This window comes from Anser cygnoides, chromosome 3, assembly GCF_040182565.1.
Source record: "Anser cygnoides isolate HZ-2024a breed goose chromosome 3, Taihu_goose_T2T_genome, whole genome shotgun sequence".
Lineage (NCBI taxonomy): Eukaryota > Metazoa > Chordata > Aves > Anseriformes > Anatidae > Anser > Anser cygnoides.
The window spans coordinates 4975239-4991155 of NC_089875.1; the positions used below are offsets into that span (position 1 = coordinate 4975239).

Below are 15917 nucleotides of genomic sequence, written 5' to 3' on the forward strand. Positions count from 1 at the left end.
GGAATAGAAACAGCATCCAGATACCAGACAAGTCTCAAATGTGTATGTACAATCCAGAGTGAGACTGGTCTCATTTCAAGGGGAGGTCGCAGCATTCATTCCTGTCCTAAGTTTCTGTATTTGCTCTGCACTGCCAAACATCTGCATAGCCCATGCCAGAACTCCAAGTGCTAACACAACTATTTCTAGAAATAGTGTGGTACTTATTCTTACAGTACAGTTGAACATGACCTACAATCCAAAAGGTACATCTACATCTTGGGCTTGTGGTATAGCAAAAGAACAGCCTTGGGAGTCTCCTTACCTGTGCAGTTAGTATAGACAAAAAGCAACAGGATTGAAGCATGATCCTTACTAATCATGACAGCACAGCCAGTAAATTAGATATTTCTGAGATTACAAAACACTTAGGTAACTAAATTCACTTAATTATCTATGAACAGAATCATGTAATTATTCAAATATTTTAAAAATATAATGCACGATCAGTATTGTATCATAACTAGAATGCAAGAGTTTAGCACATAAGACTGGCATTGTGAAATCAGTTCTAAGTTACTTATAGGTATCAGGCACTGAAAGACCAGAATGCTTTGATCTGTTTTATCAAAAGGCTTCTCTTTTCCCCAGAGACCCAAGAATTACCAGATGGCTGCAATAGCAAACCTCTCCCAGCTTTAAATTGATGGCAAAATCTCTCTCAAAAATCTCTGGTGAATCATTAGTCAGCTCCAGCAAATTTTTGAGTTGACTACTGAACATCAAAGTTAACAGCCACTGCATATTATAGGAAGAGAAGGGCAGTACATTATTCATGGTTTGGCACTTACTACAACAAACAAGTACTTGATACATCAAGAAAATTCCAGTTATCTAATGCTAGATGTTAACTTACATGATTTGGTATTGACTGCTGAAACTTTATTTACCTATATAGATAGAGATGCTGATGTATGTAGATATATACGCATACACATGCCAGCATAGACATGTTTTCAGTGAGAATGTTTGTCATTATTTTCCTTTGAATAGCAGTATTTGTTTCATTTACCAATCCTGAAACTACTTGAAAACAGAAAATAATCATATTTCAAATAATATGCTGAAACAGTTCCAAGATATCTTAAAACATTAGAAACCAACCAAACATTTGTAATACTTCAAAGAAAACCAAATATGCATGAATAGTGCGTAAATTTTGTAATAGATGAGTTTTCTTAATGGAAGACTTCTATCCCTTGGAGTTTTGGAGCACTCTTCTTGTGGACACCGTACCTGGAACTATGTCAACATCAAAAACCCAACTGTTTCCCCACTCAGGTAGAGGAGCTGTAGACACAAGGAATCATAACTGCCCCAGATAAAAAAGAGTAAGGGGAGTAAGAGTACAAGCAGATCATGCTGGGTCTTGTGAACTGCTATTTCTCCTAAGCCCTGAACATGATACAAACAAAGCTCCTATGTAGACGCCTTTGCACGCTGACATTATACAAAGCACTTTATACCCTACACCTTTATTTATACTCTATGTTTCTCCACACGATACAGCTTTACAGGTGATATTTACACTAAGCAGCTCAATACAGTTTTGGCTGCTCCAGCACAAACGAAGAGTTCCCTGTACAGACTAAATTTCAATACAAAATAACTGGAGAATGGAGGAAATGGGAAGAAAGGTGTACAGTGCTTATGTTAATAGATCTGGTGTTCGTATAAAGGTTTCTAAATAACTTTTATTTTTACTCTGAAGACATAATTCCCTGAAAATACTAGCTTTTATTTTGGAGAAAAATGCAGCATTTCCAGTCATTGTGGCTGCAAGAAGCAACTCACCACTCTTAAGTGATGTAAACTGAAAGGCAAACTAAAACAGGTTTTGTTTTTTTTTTTAATTATTATTTAATTTTATTTTCAACTTATCTCAAAATTTGTACTGGAAATGATTTTGAGATGCAGTTCTCAAAACTGAGACCTGAACACACCTGATTTGACGAGAAACACTTTTGTCAAGAATCACTAGAATAACATTTTACTGTAAAATTAAAGACAGAAACAGATTTGCCAATTCGATATCCTCCATAATTCTGGAATTCAAAACTCTTCATTTTCACAAGCTGATTTTCCTGATGTTAATGTACTCACCATAACAGCCTAATATCATTCACTGTTATTAAACATAGGGTTTTAAATTGTCTCAGAATGTTGTCAGTGCACTGTTCTACAGTAATGGTATTCAATTCAGAACATATTTTCTGGAATCAAACTGTTTATACAAATACATCAAACACTTCATAGATTCTGCAAATGGAAAAGATAACCAGGCACGTAATGTAAACTGAATGAATACCAATGCAAAGTGGTAACTCTGTCAAGGAAAGCCATCTTCTTCTAACCCGTTAAAACCTTGGCCTGGGATAATCAGATATTAGATGGATTACAAGTAGATAAACCCAAACAGATACTTATTGCCATGCTCATCTTTACAGTAAGACTGCTCCCTACATCGGGACTCTCATTTCTTGAAATTGGATTGCTTTTAATAACCTAAAAACAGTCATTATAAACAAAATATTTGGGATGCATGCTGATTTTATACTCAGCTACATCATTCCAAATGTACTCTATCATTAGTCCAGACAGGAACGGAGAGCCAGCCTCCCAAGACACATTAGCATTTCCCATTTCTGTAATTATTTTACAAATGCGGGCTGGAGGTCAGGATTAATTGACGCCTGGTTAAAAAGGAAACACACAGTCTTTGGCTAGCCTTTGGGGGCGGGCGGGCAGGAGGGAGCCTGGCTGCAACTGTCACACATGCTTCCCCTTTCCAGGACAGCTGCAAACACAGGTGACACCATCAGCCTAAGGGTAGCAGTTAGCCTGTGCTTTGTGCCTTTGCTTCACATCAGAGTGGTTTTTGTAGTCCCAGAAGCTCAAGGAATTTGTTACATTAATTGGTCTAGAGCAAGACAATATCATTCCCTATAAGCCTTGCTTTGTTTATAATCAATATTGATTAAAAGCAATTTTGAAGCGCATTTCTCAGTTCCACTTGTAGAGAAGCATGCCATACGCTGTAAAACTTCCAATTCTCTAGGCTAAGCATACGGGGAGTCTTTCTTCCTCATCTTTTTAACTTCCCAGAAAATTGAGGTATCTAGTTAGAGATAATTTTATTTCATATTCAGATTATGTCAATAGTTTAAAAAATAATTAGACTAGACCCTGATGACCACCAAAAAACATCGCAATGCTGGAAAGGGCTACCAAGGACATCACAGACAGAGGGTATCAACAGTCTCCATGTGGCAAAAGCATGGCTAAGAGATATTGTGAAAATAAATGGTAAGAAGCTTGAGATTATAATCTTCTCTTATAATAACCAGAAAAATATTCCTAATGTATTCCATTCTTTCCAAATTCTTTCTAAAATCGAATGTTCCAAGTTCAATTACGCCAGTTCAAAAATCTACTGCATTAAGTATAATTAAGCATTGTATTGGTCTCTGCCAAATATATCACGGCAATACATGGATGCTATTTTCACTTTTTCCATTTTTTCTTAGAAGAAAAAGTTTGTTCTCCTTTACTTTTCTGACTCCAAACAAAGTGACAAGTTTTACTTTTGCTTACACATCAACAAAAATAATTTTCAGTATTGTGACACTTTTTCTCTTCTGGAACAAGAGCAACAGGCAAAAATCATTTAAGTAAGTGAGCGTACAGCACAGGAGTGTTTTTGTATTTGTCATTATACAAAGTTAATTCATCTTTCATTTTTAAGTGTATCAATGGGGTACTATGATTCAAACCAATATAAAGAGTTTCCCAAAGCATAGGATATACTTTCCAAGCAAATGCCTCAACCTGCACAAACACATGGCTCAGGATAGCTGTGTATGCCATCACTGCTGCTGACACCTGTATGGGAGCAGAGGAGATCTGGGGACACCTGACATCAGAAATTTCAAGGCCATTCTTTGGAATGGTAGAGATTTAATAAATGAAACCAGGAAGAAAATACTCATCTGCTTTTGATCTTTTCTAAATAATGATCCATTGGTTCTGGAAATTTTGCAAAGCTTGTGAGGTTGTTTTTAGTAAATATTGCATGCTTCTGAGGAGATGAGTTCTAACCCAAAATGTGCTCAAAGCTGAGCCATTCGCTATATTATAGGGGGATCCACAGCTGCTTGTACTACTTGCAAAACTGGATTACAGGATCCTGAATCACAAAAAGGGGAAGAGATGGAAGATCTGCACAACTAAAAGAGCAACTAGAAACCTATGCCCACAGAGCATGCTCTGCTGTGAATCAGAAGACTTTATGGCACTTGGGCTGTGTGCTGACTGGTCTCCTGACTGTCCAGCAAACAACCAGACTGCTCTTTGGAAATCTCAAATGGGACCCTATTTACGAGAGTTTTAAAAAGTTTTGACAAAGATGGATTAAAGATGGATTCTGGTGACCAGCTAACACGTACATCTCCTTCATCCCTCGCTTTCAAAATCTGTGGGATCACTCTCCAACAATAAAAAGGGAAAAAACAGATCAACAGCAATGACTGTGCGTTTCAGTGCATTCTTCTAACTTGAAGGTCTATCCTCAAAGATTCAATCTGCTGGTGTTTTAGTGAAGGAAAAACAAGCACCTGAAAATTCAATGAGCTATAGGAGTACTGAGACCATGTGCAGGGGTTCCCACGCCACCATGGAGGTGCAAGCAGAGAACAAGCCTTTAAAACAAGCTTTTGGGAGCAGTGGTCTGCTAGAAAAGCAAAAAGAAATCTAAGCAGTTTCAAATCTGATGGAGCTGTGTATTATAATGGAGTTGTATGTTATAATGGTGACTCTCAAATTAAGGACTAACGTGCTGTTGTTAAAGCACATAATTATGAGATCAACCCAAATCAGAAGATTAAATCAGCACAACTCCTTCAAGAACACCCTAAGTATTTGCCATGGTAAAACAACAGCATTTGCATGGGTTTTTTTCTTTGTTTTTTTTGTTTTTTTTTTTTTTTTTTTTTTTTTTTTTTTTTTTTTTTTTTAAAGCAATGCAAGAACATTTCAGTGCAAACAGAGCCCTTCAGTTCATTATCCGAAGTCAGGCTAAGCAGTCATTACTTAATCTAAACATCTGAACTGGTCTTGGAGAACTGCTCTATCAGGTACAATGTTGAAAAAGAGGCCTAAATTGCATGAGAGAATTAAGGTTAATTTAGGTTGTCAATCTATGCTGGTCTGGTCCCAATTCCGTAGGAGGTTTTGTAGCCTACATATTGAAAGGAGTCATGTAGCCGGAGCTCAAACAATTGCAAAAAGCGAGTTTTTCCTCAGGGCAAAGTCTCCAAGTAACAGTGCAATCTCAATGTTGTTTTGAAAGAATATATACCATGTCCCTGCCTGTGGCAGAACTGATCCAGAAAAACAGAAATAGCAGCACAGTATTTGTTCAAGATAATAGAAAGATAATTCGAGATTCCAACAAGCTGCTTTCACCCTTTTGTCGTGAAATAGTATTATAAATACTCTGGCATCTTTAGAATCATAGCTAGCAGGCCATGACAAAGTACTCGTCTCTGCAGCAACCTGCATTTCTGACACTTTGGTTTACTGGGAGGGGGGCATGGGAGCCCATGGTAACTGGATAGCTAAACAAGTTCACTTTTAATCTACATGAAATTATTTTTTATCTGTAAATATTAAGGACATTTTTTAGGGCTTGGACAAATCAATAGGGTGACACAGGATAGCATATTACTGTGTATCAGTTGATCTTTGGTAAGTGGGTGCAGATAAGGTGAGAGCTACCTTACCAGCTCTCACCCTAAGGTATTATTGACAATATAAGTTTGGTGTTATGAAAGCAACTCACGATGAGAATGGCTGTGTCACTGCAGTACCGAACTGGAATTTGACACAACCTTTGTGGTCCTACAAAGTCAATGCCGGGATTTAGTTTCTTACTCAGGAAAAGATAAAGAATCTAGCGAGTACCCTACACGAAGAGCTCTGCATAGCTGAATTCATTCATTTTGTATTGATGATCAGATAAAACAGTAGAAGGTATCGTCATATTAAGCATTGACGTAACACAACGATCATTGTTTTCAGCACTGTAGATCATAAACACATGTAGTTCATTATCAACTTCTAACACACTTCATCATAGTAACTAAATTGAATTTCAAATTAGCTATTTCTAACCAACACAGGTCTAGTGATTGGTTAAAATAACTAGAATGATTGGAGTTTCACAACATATTAAAGGGTTTGCTTATTAGAGGCCTGCTAAGAAACAGCAGGGTGACTAACCTAGAAATTGTAAAGTGACCATATAATTTTCTAGAGAAATTACAGCCAGCAATTAAAAATACCTAAGTGCCCGTTTCAGACATTTAACTTGTTAAATATTTTTCACAGCTTTTCTAAATATACACTTTACATACTGTATTTTAATATTAACAAGCCAAGCTTTGAAGTATAAGAAAAGATTTTCACATACATATTGGCAAGCTACTGATGCATTTATTAAGTATATGGAATAAAACACCATGCAGGATGGCTAAGGAGCTTAGTAATCTGCCACCTGATTTCGTGTTTCTGCATATTCTAGTCATGACAAGAAAATTAAGTACAATAAAAATTAAAGTAAAAAGACACCATCTCAAATATCTTTTGATGTAAACTGCGTGAGATCAATCCAGACACTGGGTACCATGTAGAACACTACTTACATAGTTCTTGTAAAGTGAACAGGAGATAAAAGAGCAAAAGTCCAGTGTTTGTTTGGGAAGGTAGCGCACACGTTACTAAGATGAAGGGAGCAGCAGCTCCCAAGCACATGATGCATCCCATAAGATATTTCTCGAGCTCATTGTACAACAGCTGCAGGGATGGGCTGACTTCCCTCTCATAAAAACAGAACAAGGAAGCGAGGGCAGGACCCAAGCAGGAAATCATTCCACGTTCCCTAACTTTGCAACTATTTCACAAAGCCTCTGATTCCTTTTTATACTAAGAGACAAGGTCTCACCTGCACTAAAATTTACTTCCTTCCCTCCCTCTTATGAAGATGTTACCTACCGCAGCAGGCAACTACTTGAGGGGGAAGCAGGAGGCAACAGAAAAACGAACATCTGCAGTCCATGTTTCAATATAAAATATTTGCAGATGTTAAATCCTGATGCCAAAATAACTTACCAGATTAAAGATACATTGATTACACATGCTCCGGCTTTAAGACAAATACATAAAGCCAAAGAATTTTTTATTTGCAAAAAGGACTAGCAATCCAAATTAAAAGGATTTCTTAATGTTGTTAAATTTGCTTAAGTAGTTGAAATGTTACATTTTCCAAGCGCATAAAAAACATTTTTTTTTAAACTGCATTTTAAACTAATTTGTCTTTCAAATAAAACTAAGCCAGGAAAGTTTCAGAACTGCATGAAAGCTTTTCCAGAAATAACGTAACAAATAAGAAGTGATTCACTTCTGAAAATGGCGCATTACTGAAGACACCTCCTTTGGACAAAACCCTTAAATCAAGTGGTAGCATATTTAGCCACCATAAAATATAGGAAAGGTCAACAAAATAATCAACAGTATCTGCAAACATACAATAGAGTAAACAAGGGACACTAAATCTTACCCTGAAAAAGCAGAATCAAATGGATGGAGGATACACAGTATCTCCAAATGAAAACAGATCAACAAAAACTGCAAGAAATTACCAGCTACAAAGCAAAGGAATATGTATTTTTCTTTCCTGAGTGTTCCAGTAAAAAAGGCTTTCATCTGCCATTGAATAGACTGTATAATAAACAGACTTTATGCATAAATAAAAACAAAAATGAAGAAAAAAGAAAAGTAGCAACGCCTGATTTATAAAAACTTCTAAAATGTTACCATAATTGAACACTGAGGAGTTACTGATGAGTAAGAATGAGTGGTGGAAGGTCCCCAGGTTCCTGGCAGACATGCTGTCACCAGACAGGCTGCTCATTTCCCCATTTATCCCTCCTCGCCCATGCTTCTTCCACCTTGCTTCTGCCCTAAGTTACTGCTTCCAGGACAGAATGGGCACAGCTGACCCCTAACTAAACTGCTTCTGATACAATGCCTGTTTTAAAGGGCATACTAAAAGCTACTGAGTTAAATCAGAAACTTTTGATAGAAACAAATAGGGAATGTCTATTCACATATCGATCCTAGCACACCCAAGTGTCAACCTCGGGTAGGAGAGCAGAGCAATGAAAAGCAGGTGGCAGGTGACCATATCTTAGCTTAAATCAGATGCAGCTGACAAAGTACACCTGTGTTCTGCCATTAGGCCTTCAGGAGGGGCTCAGTAACACATCACCTACCTATAATGAAGGCAGGTGTGCACCGCATTAATAGTACACATATTCATGAGTATTTACATGCACCCAACAGGCACATCAAGAATTTGAAACAAAAATAAAAAAAGACTCCTGAAAATTATCTTTCTACAACTCAGTTTCTCCGACTGGGGCTGGGAGGAGTACCTACCGCTTCTCCTTGACAGGTCTGTAAAAACTTGTTAATCTACTTAAGTCTCCTCCACTAGAGGAAAGATTATCTAAACTCTGTGTGAATGTTTTTAATAAGAAAACAAACACTGAATAAACACAGAAGTAAAGAAACTCAGTACTTTCCAGGAGCATAGCCTAATCTATAACTGTTTTTGTCCGTTTCTGTAATTCTTTTTCACACTAAACACACTGATAGGTATTTCATTCACATGTGGTCAATTAAGTAATAAACACCCAAGAGAAAACACTGATTTTAATACAATGTACAGAGAATCTGGGTAACACATTGCTCATTTTCACCTATTATAAAGTATAATAGAAACAACATGCTTCCAGGATTTCAGAGAAGTCCTATTTTTTGGGGGGGGGGGGGGGGGGGGAACGACACTGATTTAGTCTAAAGACTTCTCTATTTTGTTGAGCTTAAAAAAGATGTAGCTTCAAAAAAGAAAAAGGACAGAACTTAGTAATATTAAAAATGCTATCAGTACCTAGGATATCAACTGGTATTTGGAAATGCATTTTTAAAAAGGGTATTTGGAAATGCATTTTTAAAAAGGGTATTTGGAAATGCATTTTTAAAAAGTTGAAGTTTTAAATTTCAAAGCATTTTTTTTCCCAAATGTCCCATGGATTATGTTACTAATTGGAAATATGTGGGAAATATTTCCCACAATTCTGTTTATAAAAGTCGAGTTCCAGTGTTAATTAGCAGCAATCCTAACACACAAGGAAAACACTAAAATCACTTAAAATGATAAATAGCGTTGATTTTATGTAACAAAACATATACTTTAAATATATAAAAAGTTATATTGGTTCAACCCAGAGGTCCACAGTGAACCATATCCTGTGTCTGACAGTGGCTAGCATATGCTTACAGATTTAAAAGAAATAAGCAAATAATAATACTTTCCTCAGTAGACGTATTAGATGCTCAGTAATATGAGGTTGCAGGGTTCTTCAGCCTGTGTTTGTATTTAGAAGTCCTCGGTGATTGTTTTCTCCCAGAATTTGTCAAACTAGTTTGTAAAACTCAATTTTTTGCATCCACAACGTTCTTGGGCACATAGTCCCACAAACCAATCTCACATGCATGAGGAACTATATCTCCTAGCTCATTTCAAAATTACCATGGTTTCATTTAATGCACTCGGTTGTTAAATTAGAACATAACGCCATGCATGGTGCCATCATAATTTAACAGACCACTATTTTTCTCACCTCCAGCTGTCTCTCTTCCAGGCTGAAGTGTAATAAATTGTTCCTTATATTGAAGAAGTTCCACACCTCTTAGTAATTCTTAGTTTCACTAAGGAGAGCTATAAACATACACAGGGTATAAAAAGTAGACATGCCCTCAGTTTGCACCATGGCTCAGTGATGGTATAACTTATGTTTCCTTCATTCTGTTCCTAATAATTCCCAAAACTTACTTTGTTTTAAAACACTGCAGTGAATTAAGCTGATGATTTCAGAAATTATAAACTTTAAGAACTCACTCCTGTGTGGTGATAAGTTGTTCAGGACCCAGCATCCATGTGCACAAGTTGTTCTCCCTCACTCCAAGACATCACCTTTACTTATTCACCTGTCATTTTATAGTACAGCCACTAAATACTGAGATTTTTTTCAAACACTTCATTGCAAGTCTTTGCTATTCAGCTCCCTTTTCAGATCACTGACAAACAGCATCTGCCCCAGAGTTCCCTGTTTGACTCCTTCTCCCTTTATCCACTAGCCAGGTAATCTATTTAAGGACCTTCTTTTTTAGCTCGTTTAAAGCAACTTCAGTGAAGCACCTTGCTAACCATATTCAGGGAAAATAAGTGGGTTACAGCAACCGCATTTCCCTGTTCATTACACTCACTGGATCCTATAAAGAAGCCAGTAGGCTGTGATGCATGACTTTGCTTTACAAACTGTGTTTTGATTTTTTCCCCCTACGTACTACACAAAAATACATATTCAATAATTCTACCTTAATGGGGCTTATGCTAATCTGTGTACTATAAGGGTTAGACATTGATCTAACAGAGGTACTAGTCCTATCATATGTGGCACTGTCTAAAACATGGGACTGAGGAAGTTTAAAAAGAACAAGATCTGCTAAACTATATTAAAACCCATGGACTCTTTTACAGCTGAATTTTCAAAGTAAATGTGTCTGCTTCAAAAATTTCAGCTTTTAATGACATCTCAGTAAATAGCAAAACTCTACAAATGTCTTAGTACTCTCTCCTGCTGTGCACATAGCACTGGCTGAGCATGATTCCCTCTCTCCTTCTCCTCTCTCATACTGATTCTGCTTCACTCAGCTCCCAGATTCCCCCTACAGTTAAACCAAACTGGAAAAAAAAAACACACAACATTCTCCTGTATATAAGAGAATATTCTCACATAAAATGGTCCCTTTTTTATTTTAATCACATTCTAGCTAAAGATACGTATTTCTACATTTAACAGATTATTTCACTCTTTGCTCTATTATTATGTACATTATAAAAAAGTGCCATAGGTCTTCTAACGCTTCACAGTATTTCTCACTACTTTAAATTCTTCATTTAAGACTTTCTTCATGACTAACCAAGGCCACAATACCTCCCTCCTTAATGTATCTTCTAAATGGGTGGAGGCTGTAGAAAAACTTACAGAAGAAAGCAGCTCAGTAAAATAAGATATGCTAATAAAGAGCATCTAAGATGTCATCTGAACTAAATCTTGGTTAACTGCCATGGCTATGTCAATCCAGCAACTTATTAAAACTGTAAAATAAAACTGACTTACTTATATCCTCAGTGCAACTAATTGCCCATACTCTGCACCTACCTGCTTAGCTCTGTAAGGGGAAAAGAAATATGATTTACAAGCAACAAGCATTGCTACCTGCTGCATTGCAATTTAATGCCCACAAACAGTAAAAACAAGATAACCACCACTGCCAGCTGCTTCATATCCTGCAAGAGGTATTGCTTTCATCAGTTCCAATTTTGCCCCTCTGAAAAATGTTCTCAAACCTTAAAGATCTTAAAAATTGAGAGCAACATAGCATTCTGATTTAATAAGAACAGTGCATTTTTCTTTAAACAATGATCAGTTGCCAGAGAAGTGAAAACCAGACCCAGCCTACATTACATGCCAAGAAAGACAACTGTTTCTTAACTTGCAAGTCCTTTTAATTTATTACCATATCAAGGACATATAACTCAGATTTGTAATCAACAACAACAACAAAAAATATATTGGTGCCATCAGTGTAAGAAAAGACTTTTTTCCCCTGCTTGCTGAAGTACAGTTCTGGTCTATATCATTCTCAGTTCCCAAGCTTCTTTCCACCTCTCCTTATCTCTGTCTTCATTTTCCCACTGTCAAAGCCTGTTTTTCCAGGAAGGAAAGTTATGGTAAAGATGAGGAATATTGTTCAGCACCTCTTTGCCCTTTGGCACTGCTATCAAACGCTAGGATTTTATCTACCACATTAGCAGAGATCTTACAAAAAACACATTCCTTTTTGTATAATGTACACGGTGGTCACTCAAACAATAACCAGTAACAGATGTCTGAAGTGAGGAGAATGGACTATTTAACTAGAACTTTATAAATTCTGATGATACTTTCCCAGATTTGAAACCTTGACACTTAATTTATAACTAGCAGTATGGCCATATACTTTTCTTTGTCGGTTTATTTCTAGTTCCAACCTTGGTAAGTATACTTTCTACATCAAGTTTTAAGTTTCACTATGACCTTGCAGATAAACTTACCCTCAACTTACATTCATTTAATAGCATAAAGATAGTGGCAAAAAATGAAAATATCTTTGCAAAGAATCCGATACCCAAGCAAGGAATTCTGATGGGGGCTGTGAACTTAAATGCTTACATGAAATTACTGGTCACATTCAGTACACTGCATTGACCATTTGGGAAAGTTTTTATTTCAGAGGAAGCACAAAAGTATATAAGAAATGTAACCTTTCAGATTTTTTTCCATTGAAGCTTTAACACTGCAAGATTTTTTTTATTTTTATTATTTTGCAGGGATTTTTAAAAAGCACTTGCACTCAGTATGCATGGGAAATGAAGGATATTTAAAGCAGCTATTCTTTACAGCTTAATATTACAAGAAAGCATTGGAGGTTTTAGAATAAAATCTGCCAAGAATCTACATACTTAAACCATATCTGCCAATAGTGCTTTTAGTCCTACATAAACAGCAGGACCACAGATCAATATGGCATAAACAGAAGCCATTATTTTTATTAAGTTGTTTTCTTTAAAGACTACAGTTTTTACAGCGGTGTGTTATGTTTAATCAACTTGTTTTCACAATTACTTTTAACAAACAGAGTTTCCTATATGTATTTGTTTTGTTTTTTTTAAATGACTGTCATGCAAAATTGGTCTCAGCTACAGAAGCAGATCATACCAACAGCACCAATGATGAAAATGAATAGACTTTTAAGAAAAAAAAAAACAGCATCAAATTCTGCCATCATAACATTTATGCATACGTGTATAAAAGGCTTACAGAGACTTAGAGATGACATGCTGTACTCGAGAACAAAATCCATCCTTTAGGATCTTAAACTTGTTGATCTGTAAAAACAAGTAGATCCTTTACAGGTTTCACATTTCTGAATAGATGAACAAAAGTCTCAAAAAAAAAATAAGCAGCTCCAACATTTGAAAGGTTTGCAATCAGCTTCAGCGGAATAAATCCACTTGTGTTTTCCTCAAGACATTCAGCCATGAATTTCAGGGTCATTTTGGGGGGAACACACTTCCCCTTTGGAAGAAAAGCAGCGCAACAGTAGCTTCCTTTGTAAAGGTTTTGCCCTCTGTGGGCAGAGATAAAGAGATCCATGAAACATTCTTCCAACAGATAGATCATGTTACAGGTCTGAAAGTTTCTTTTCTTCCTTAACAATATTCACCTGCACCCATCTTATTAGAAGCCCACAAAGTTCAAAAAGACAGGTTGGCAAGATGGAAAGTCCTTTTAATATACTGCAAAATATTTCTGATAGTGCTTAGGTAATGCCTCAGTAGTTAGAAATATACTGAAATACATGAAGATTGATGCAACTAATATAATACACCTTCAACGTTAAAAGAGCTACAGCCATTGCACAATTCCAAGAATGAAAATCACAGGAGGTAAAGGAAAAGATGAACGTTTGTATTTGGTCCAAATATCACCTATGGAAAATAACAGCGGGTAACACCATGACAACTAAGGGTCTTCAACAATATCTGCAAAGCTAGACTGTTACGGCTGAGTTTTCAGTTCCTACATGTCTGCATCTATTTAATGAGCCAACAAAGGAAAGAGGACACTTTTGCAAAGTAAAAAAATATATATATATACACATATATATATGTGTGTGTGTGTGTTTTTCCTTGGATTTCAACAGAAAAAAAAAACACATTTAAGGGGAATTACTCTTTAGAAAGCAATAGCTTTTTTTTTTTTTTTAATTAAAAAAGGGATAGTGTGCTAGTCTGTCTTTGTTAAAAGGAATGAAAAAACAGATGACAGCTCAGGATAGATTACAGTTCCTGGATGTCAGGATCACGGAGAACAACAGAGACAGGAACAAGTGAACATACTGTCCATTTTATCTGTGTCACATTACTAAGAAGAAGAAAAAAATACCGCTTTAACGTGTCTGAAAATATACCCATGTATATCTTTTTTTTTTTGCTTGAATTTATTAACAAATATCTATTCAGAGTTTTAAGAAAAACATAGAAGGACAAATATTTGTATGTAGCAGACACAGCAAAAAAATGTGTGTTACTAATCAACTAATAAGGCCTACTATGTTGCTAAGGGACATAGTTAATTTATAAGAGGACATATTCCCTTACTTGTCAGACACAAAGACTGGATTTATGCGATCTACTGCAAAGTAATTAACATCAAAGAGAACACTAAAGACCAGGGTGTGGAAACATTTACATTCATTAATATTAACGATTACCACATGATAAAAGTGGTAGATGCTCCAAATCTTGCAGGCTTTAAAGTTTTTCAATACAGCCTTCAACCTTGCTTCATTAGGCTGAAGATGTTCGGAAGTAATTGATCTAAAAATTAGCAGATAACAGTCATCCTGAGCTTAGCAAAAGTTACATCTTTTTGAACCCATACACTAATGATGAATGGCTGAATATGCATGACTAGCAAAAAAAAAATAGTCATTGCTAGCATTTGGTAAATAGCTTCTCATAAAACATAATTACATATAAAATGCTTCAGAAAAATTAAATGAAAAACTATAGCCTTCAAATATCCCTGCAATTTCATCAGCTGAACATCTTTTGAAACATTTGGGCAAACACACAAGTATTTAAAAGAGATCAAGAGAGATGTACACACTTTTAGATAAAATGAGATAAAATGTTAGGCCTGATAGAAATGTAGATGAGAATTTTTTAAAAAAATCTATTCTTACAGATTTCCTGTGTTATAAGAGGTTTTGACTTTTTTTTTTTTTTGTGGGGGTGAGGATTTATTTCATCCCCCATTAACTGATTAAGAATAGCAATATCTAGGAGAAAACTTTCGAGAACAGGCCTGGCCTTTCTAATAAAGTCTTGGAAAATGGACTGCTAGGATAATTTACCTATATTCTAGTTAAGTACACCTTTAAAGACTTACTCCTCTAAGAACACCACAGTGAAGTGAACTTTACCTTTTCCAGCTCAAACTGCCTTACACAATTATTATTCATCTCTTTGTAAAAAAAAAAAAGCGCTTACAGTGAGCCAGTGATGTATTAAAAACACAACCACAATATACTACAGAGAAACGTCCAAAAAGACCAGTAACTGCAGGTAAATGAGTTACATTTAACAGTTTCTCTCTACAACCTTGGTAAGGACAGGCTGAGAACTGATTAAGTAAAACCTACCATATGGTGACATGTTGACTCCCACAGGGAAATTAGCAGAATGGGAAGCACCACAGAAGTCTCTGCCAACTGAACCAATACAATTAACCTACCTTAAAACATTATCCGTACTTTAGATTAGTACTAGAGAAGGATAAAACATTTTTTGACTGACTCCAGGGACCTCAGGTTTTCCTTCTATGGTGCAAAGTAGAGCACAGACTATAAAGCAGATGACTGCCACCATCATCTCCCCAAAATGACACTAACATCTAGACTTTCCTAATCTCATCCCTGTTCCCAGTTGGCAAAAGCAATCTCATGCCCCCCTCGCCCCCCACCCCCAAAAAATCTTGTCACTCAAGACTTTCCATCAGTTTGGATCTCGCTTATTACTCCTAATCCTTATCTCATGATCAAACTACTATACTAATTCCCGTTTTACTCCCCCTACTCCATAC

General features: G+C 36.3%; 1 protein-coding gene across 9 annotated transcripts in view; it reads right to left on the bottom strand.

Annotated features, from left to right (window-relative positions):
• SLX4IP (SLX4 interacting protein) overlaps positions 1–15917 on the bottom strand; it is a 79545-nt gene that overhangs the window by 40972 nt on the left and 22656 nt on the right. The window contains exon 1 of one of the 9 annotated variants that reach the window (XM_066995379.1): positions 7912–8254. The exons of 6 other annotated variants lie outside the window; for them this stretch is intronic. Coding sequence is in view for 1 of the 3 variants with exons in the window: in XM_066995376.1 (XP_066851477.1) it covers positions 7912–7914 (3 nt within the window). In the remaining 2 variants the exon portion in view is untranslated. Of the gene's footprint in view, positions 1–7911; positions 8255–15917 lie in introns of those variants that run through there. 2 more of the 9 variants (XM_066995376.1, XM_066995381.1) reach the window with 2 other exon arrangements.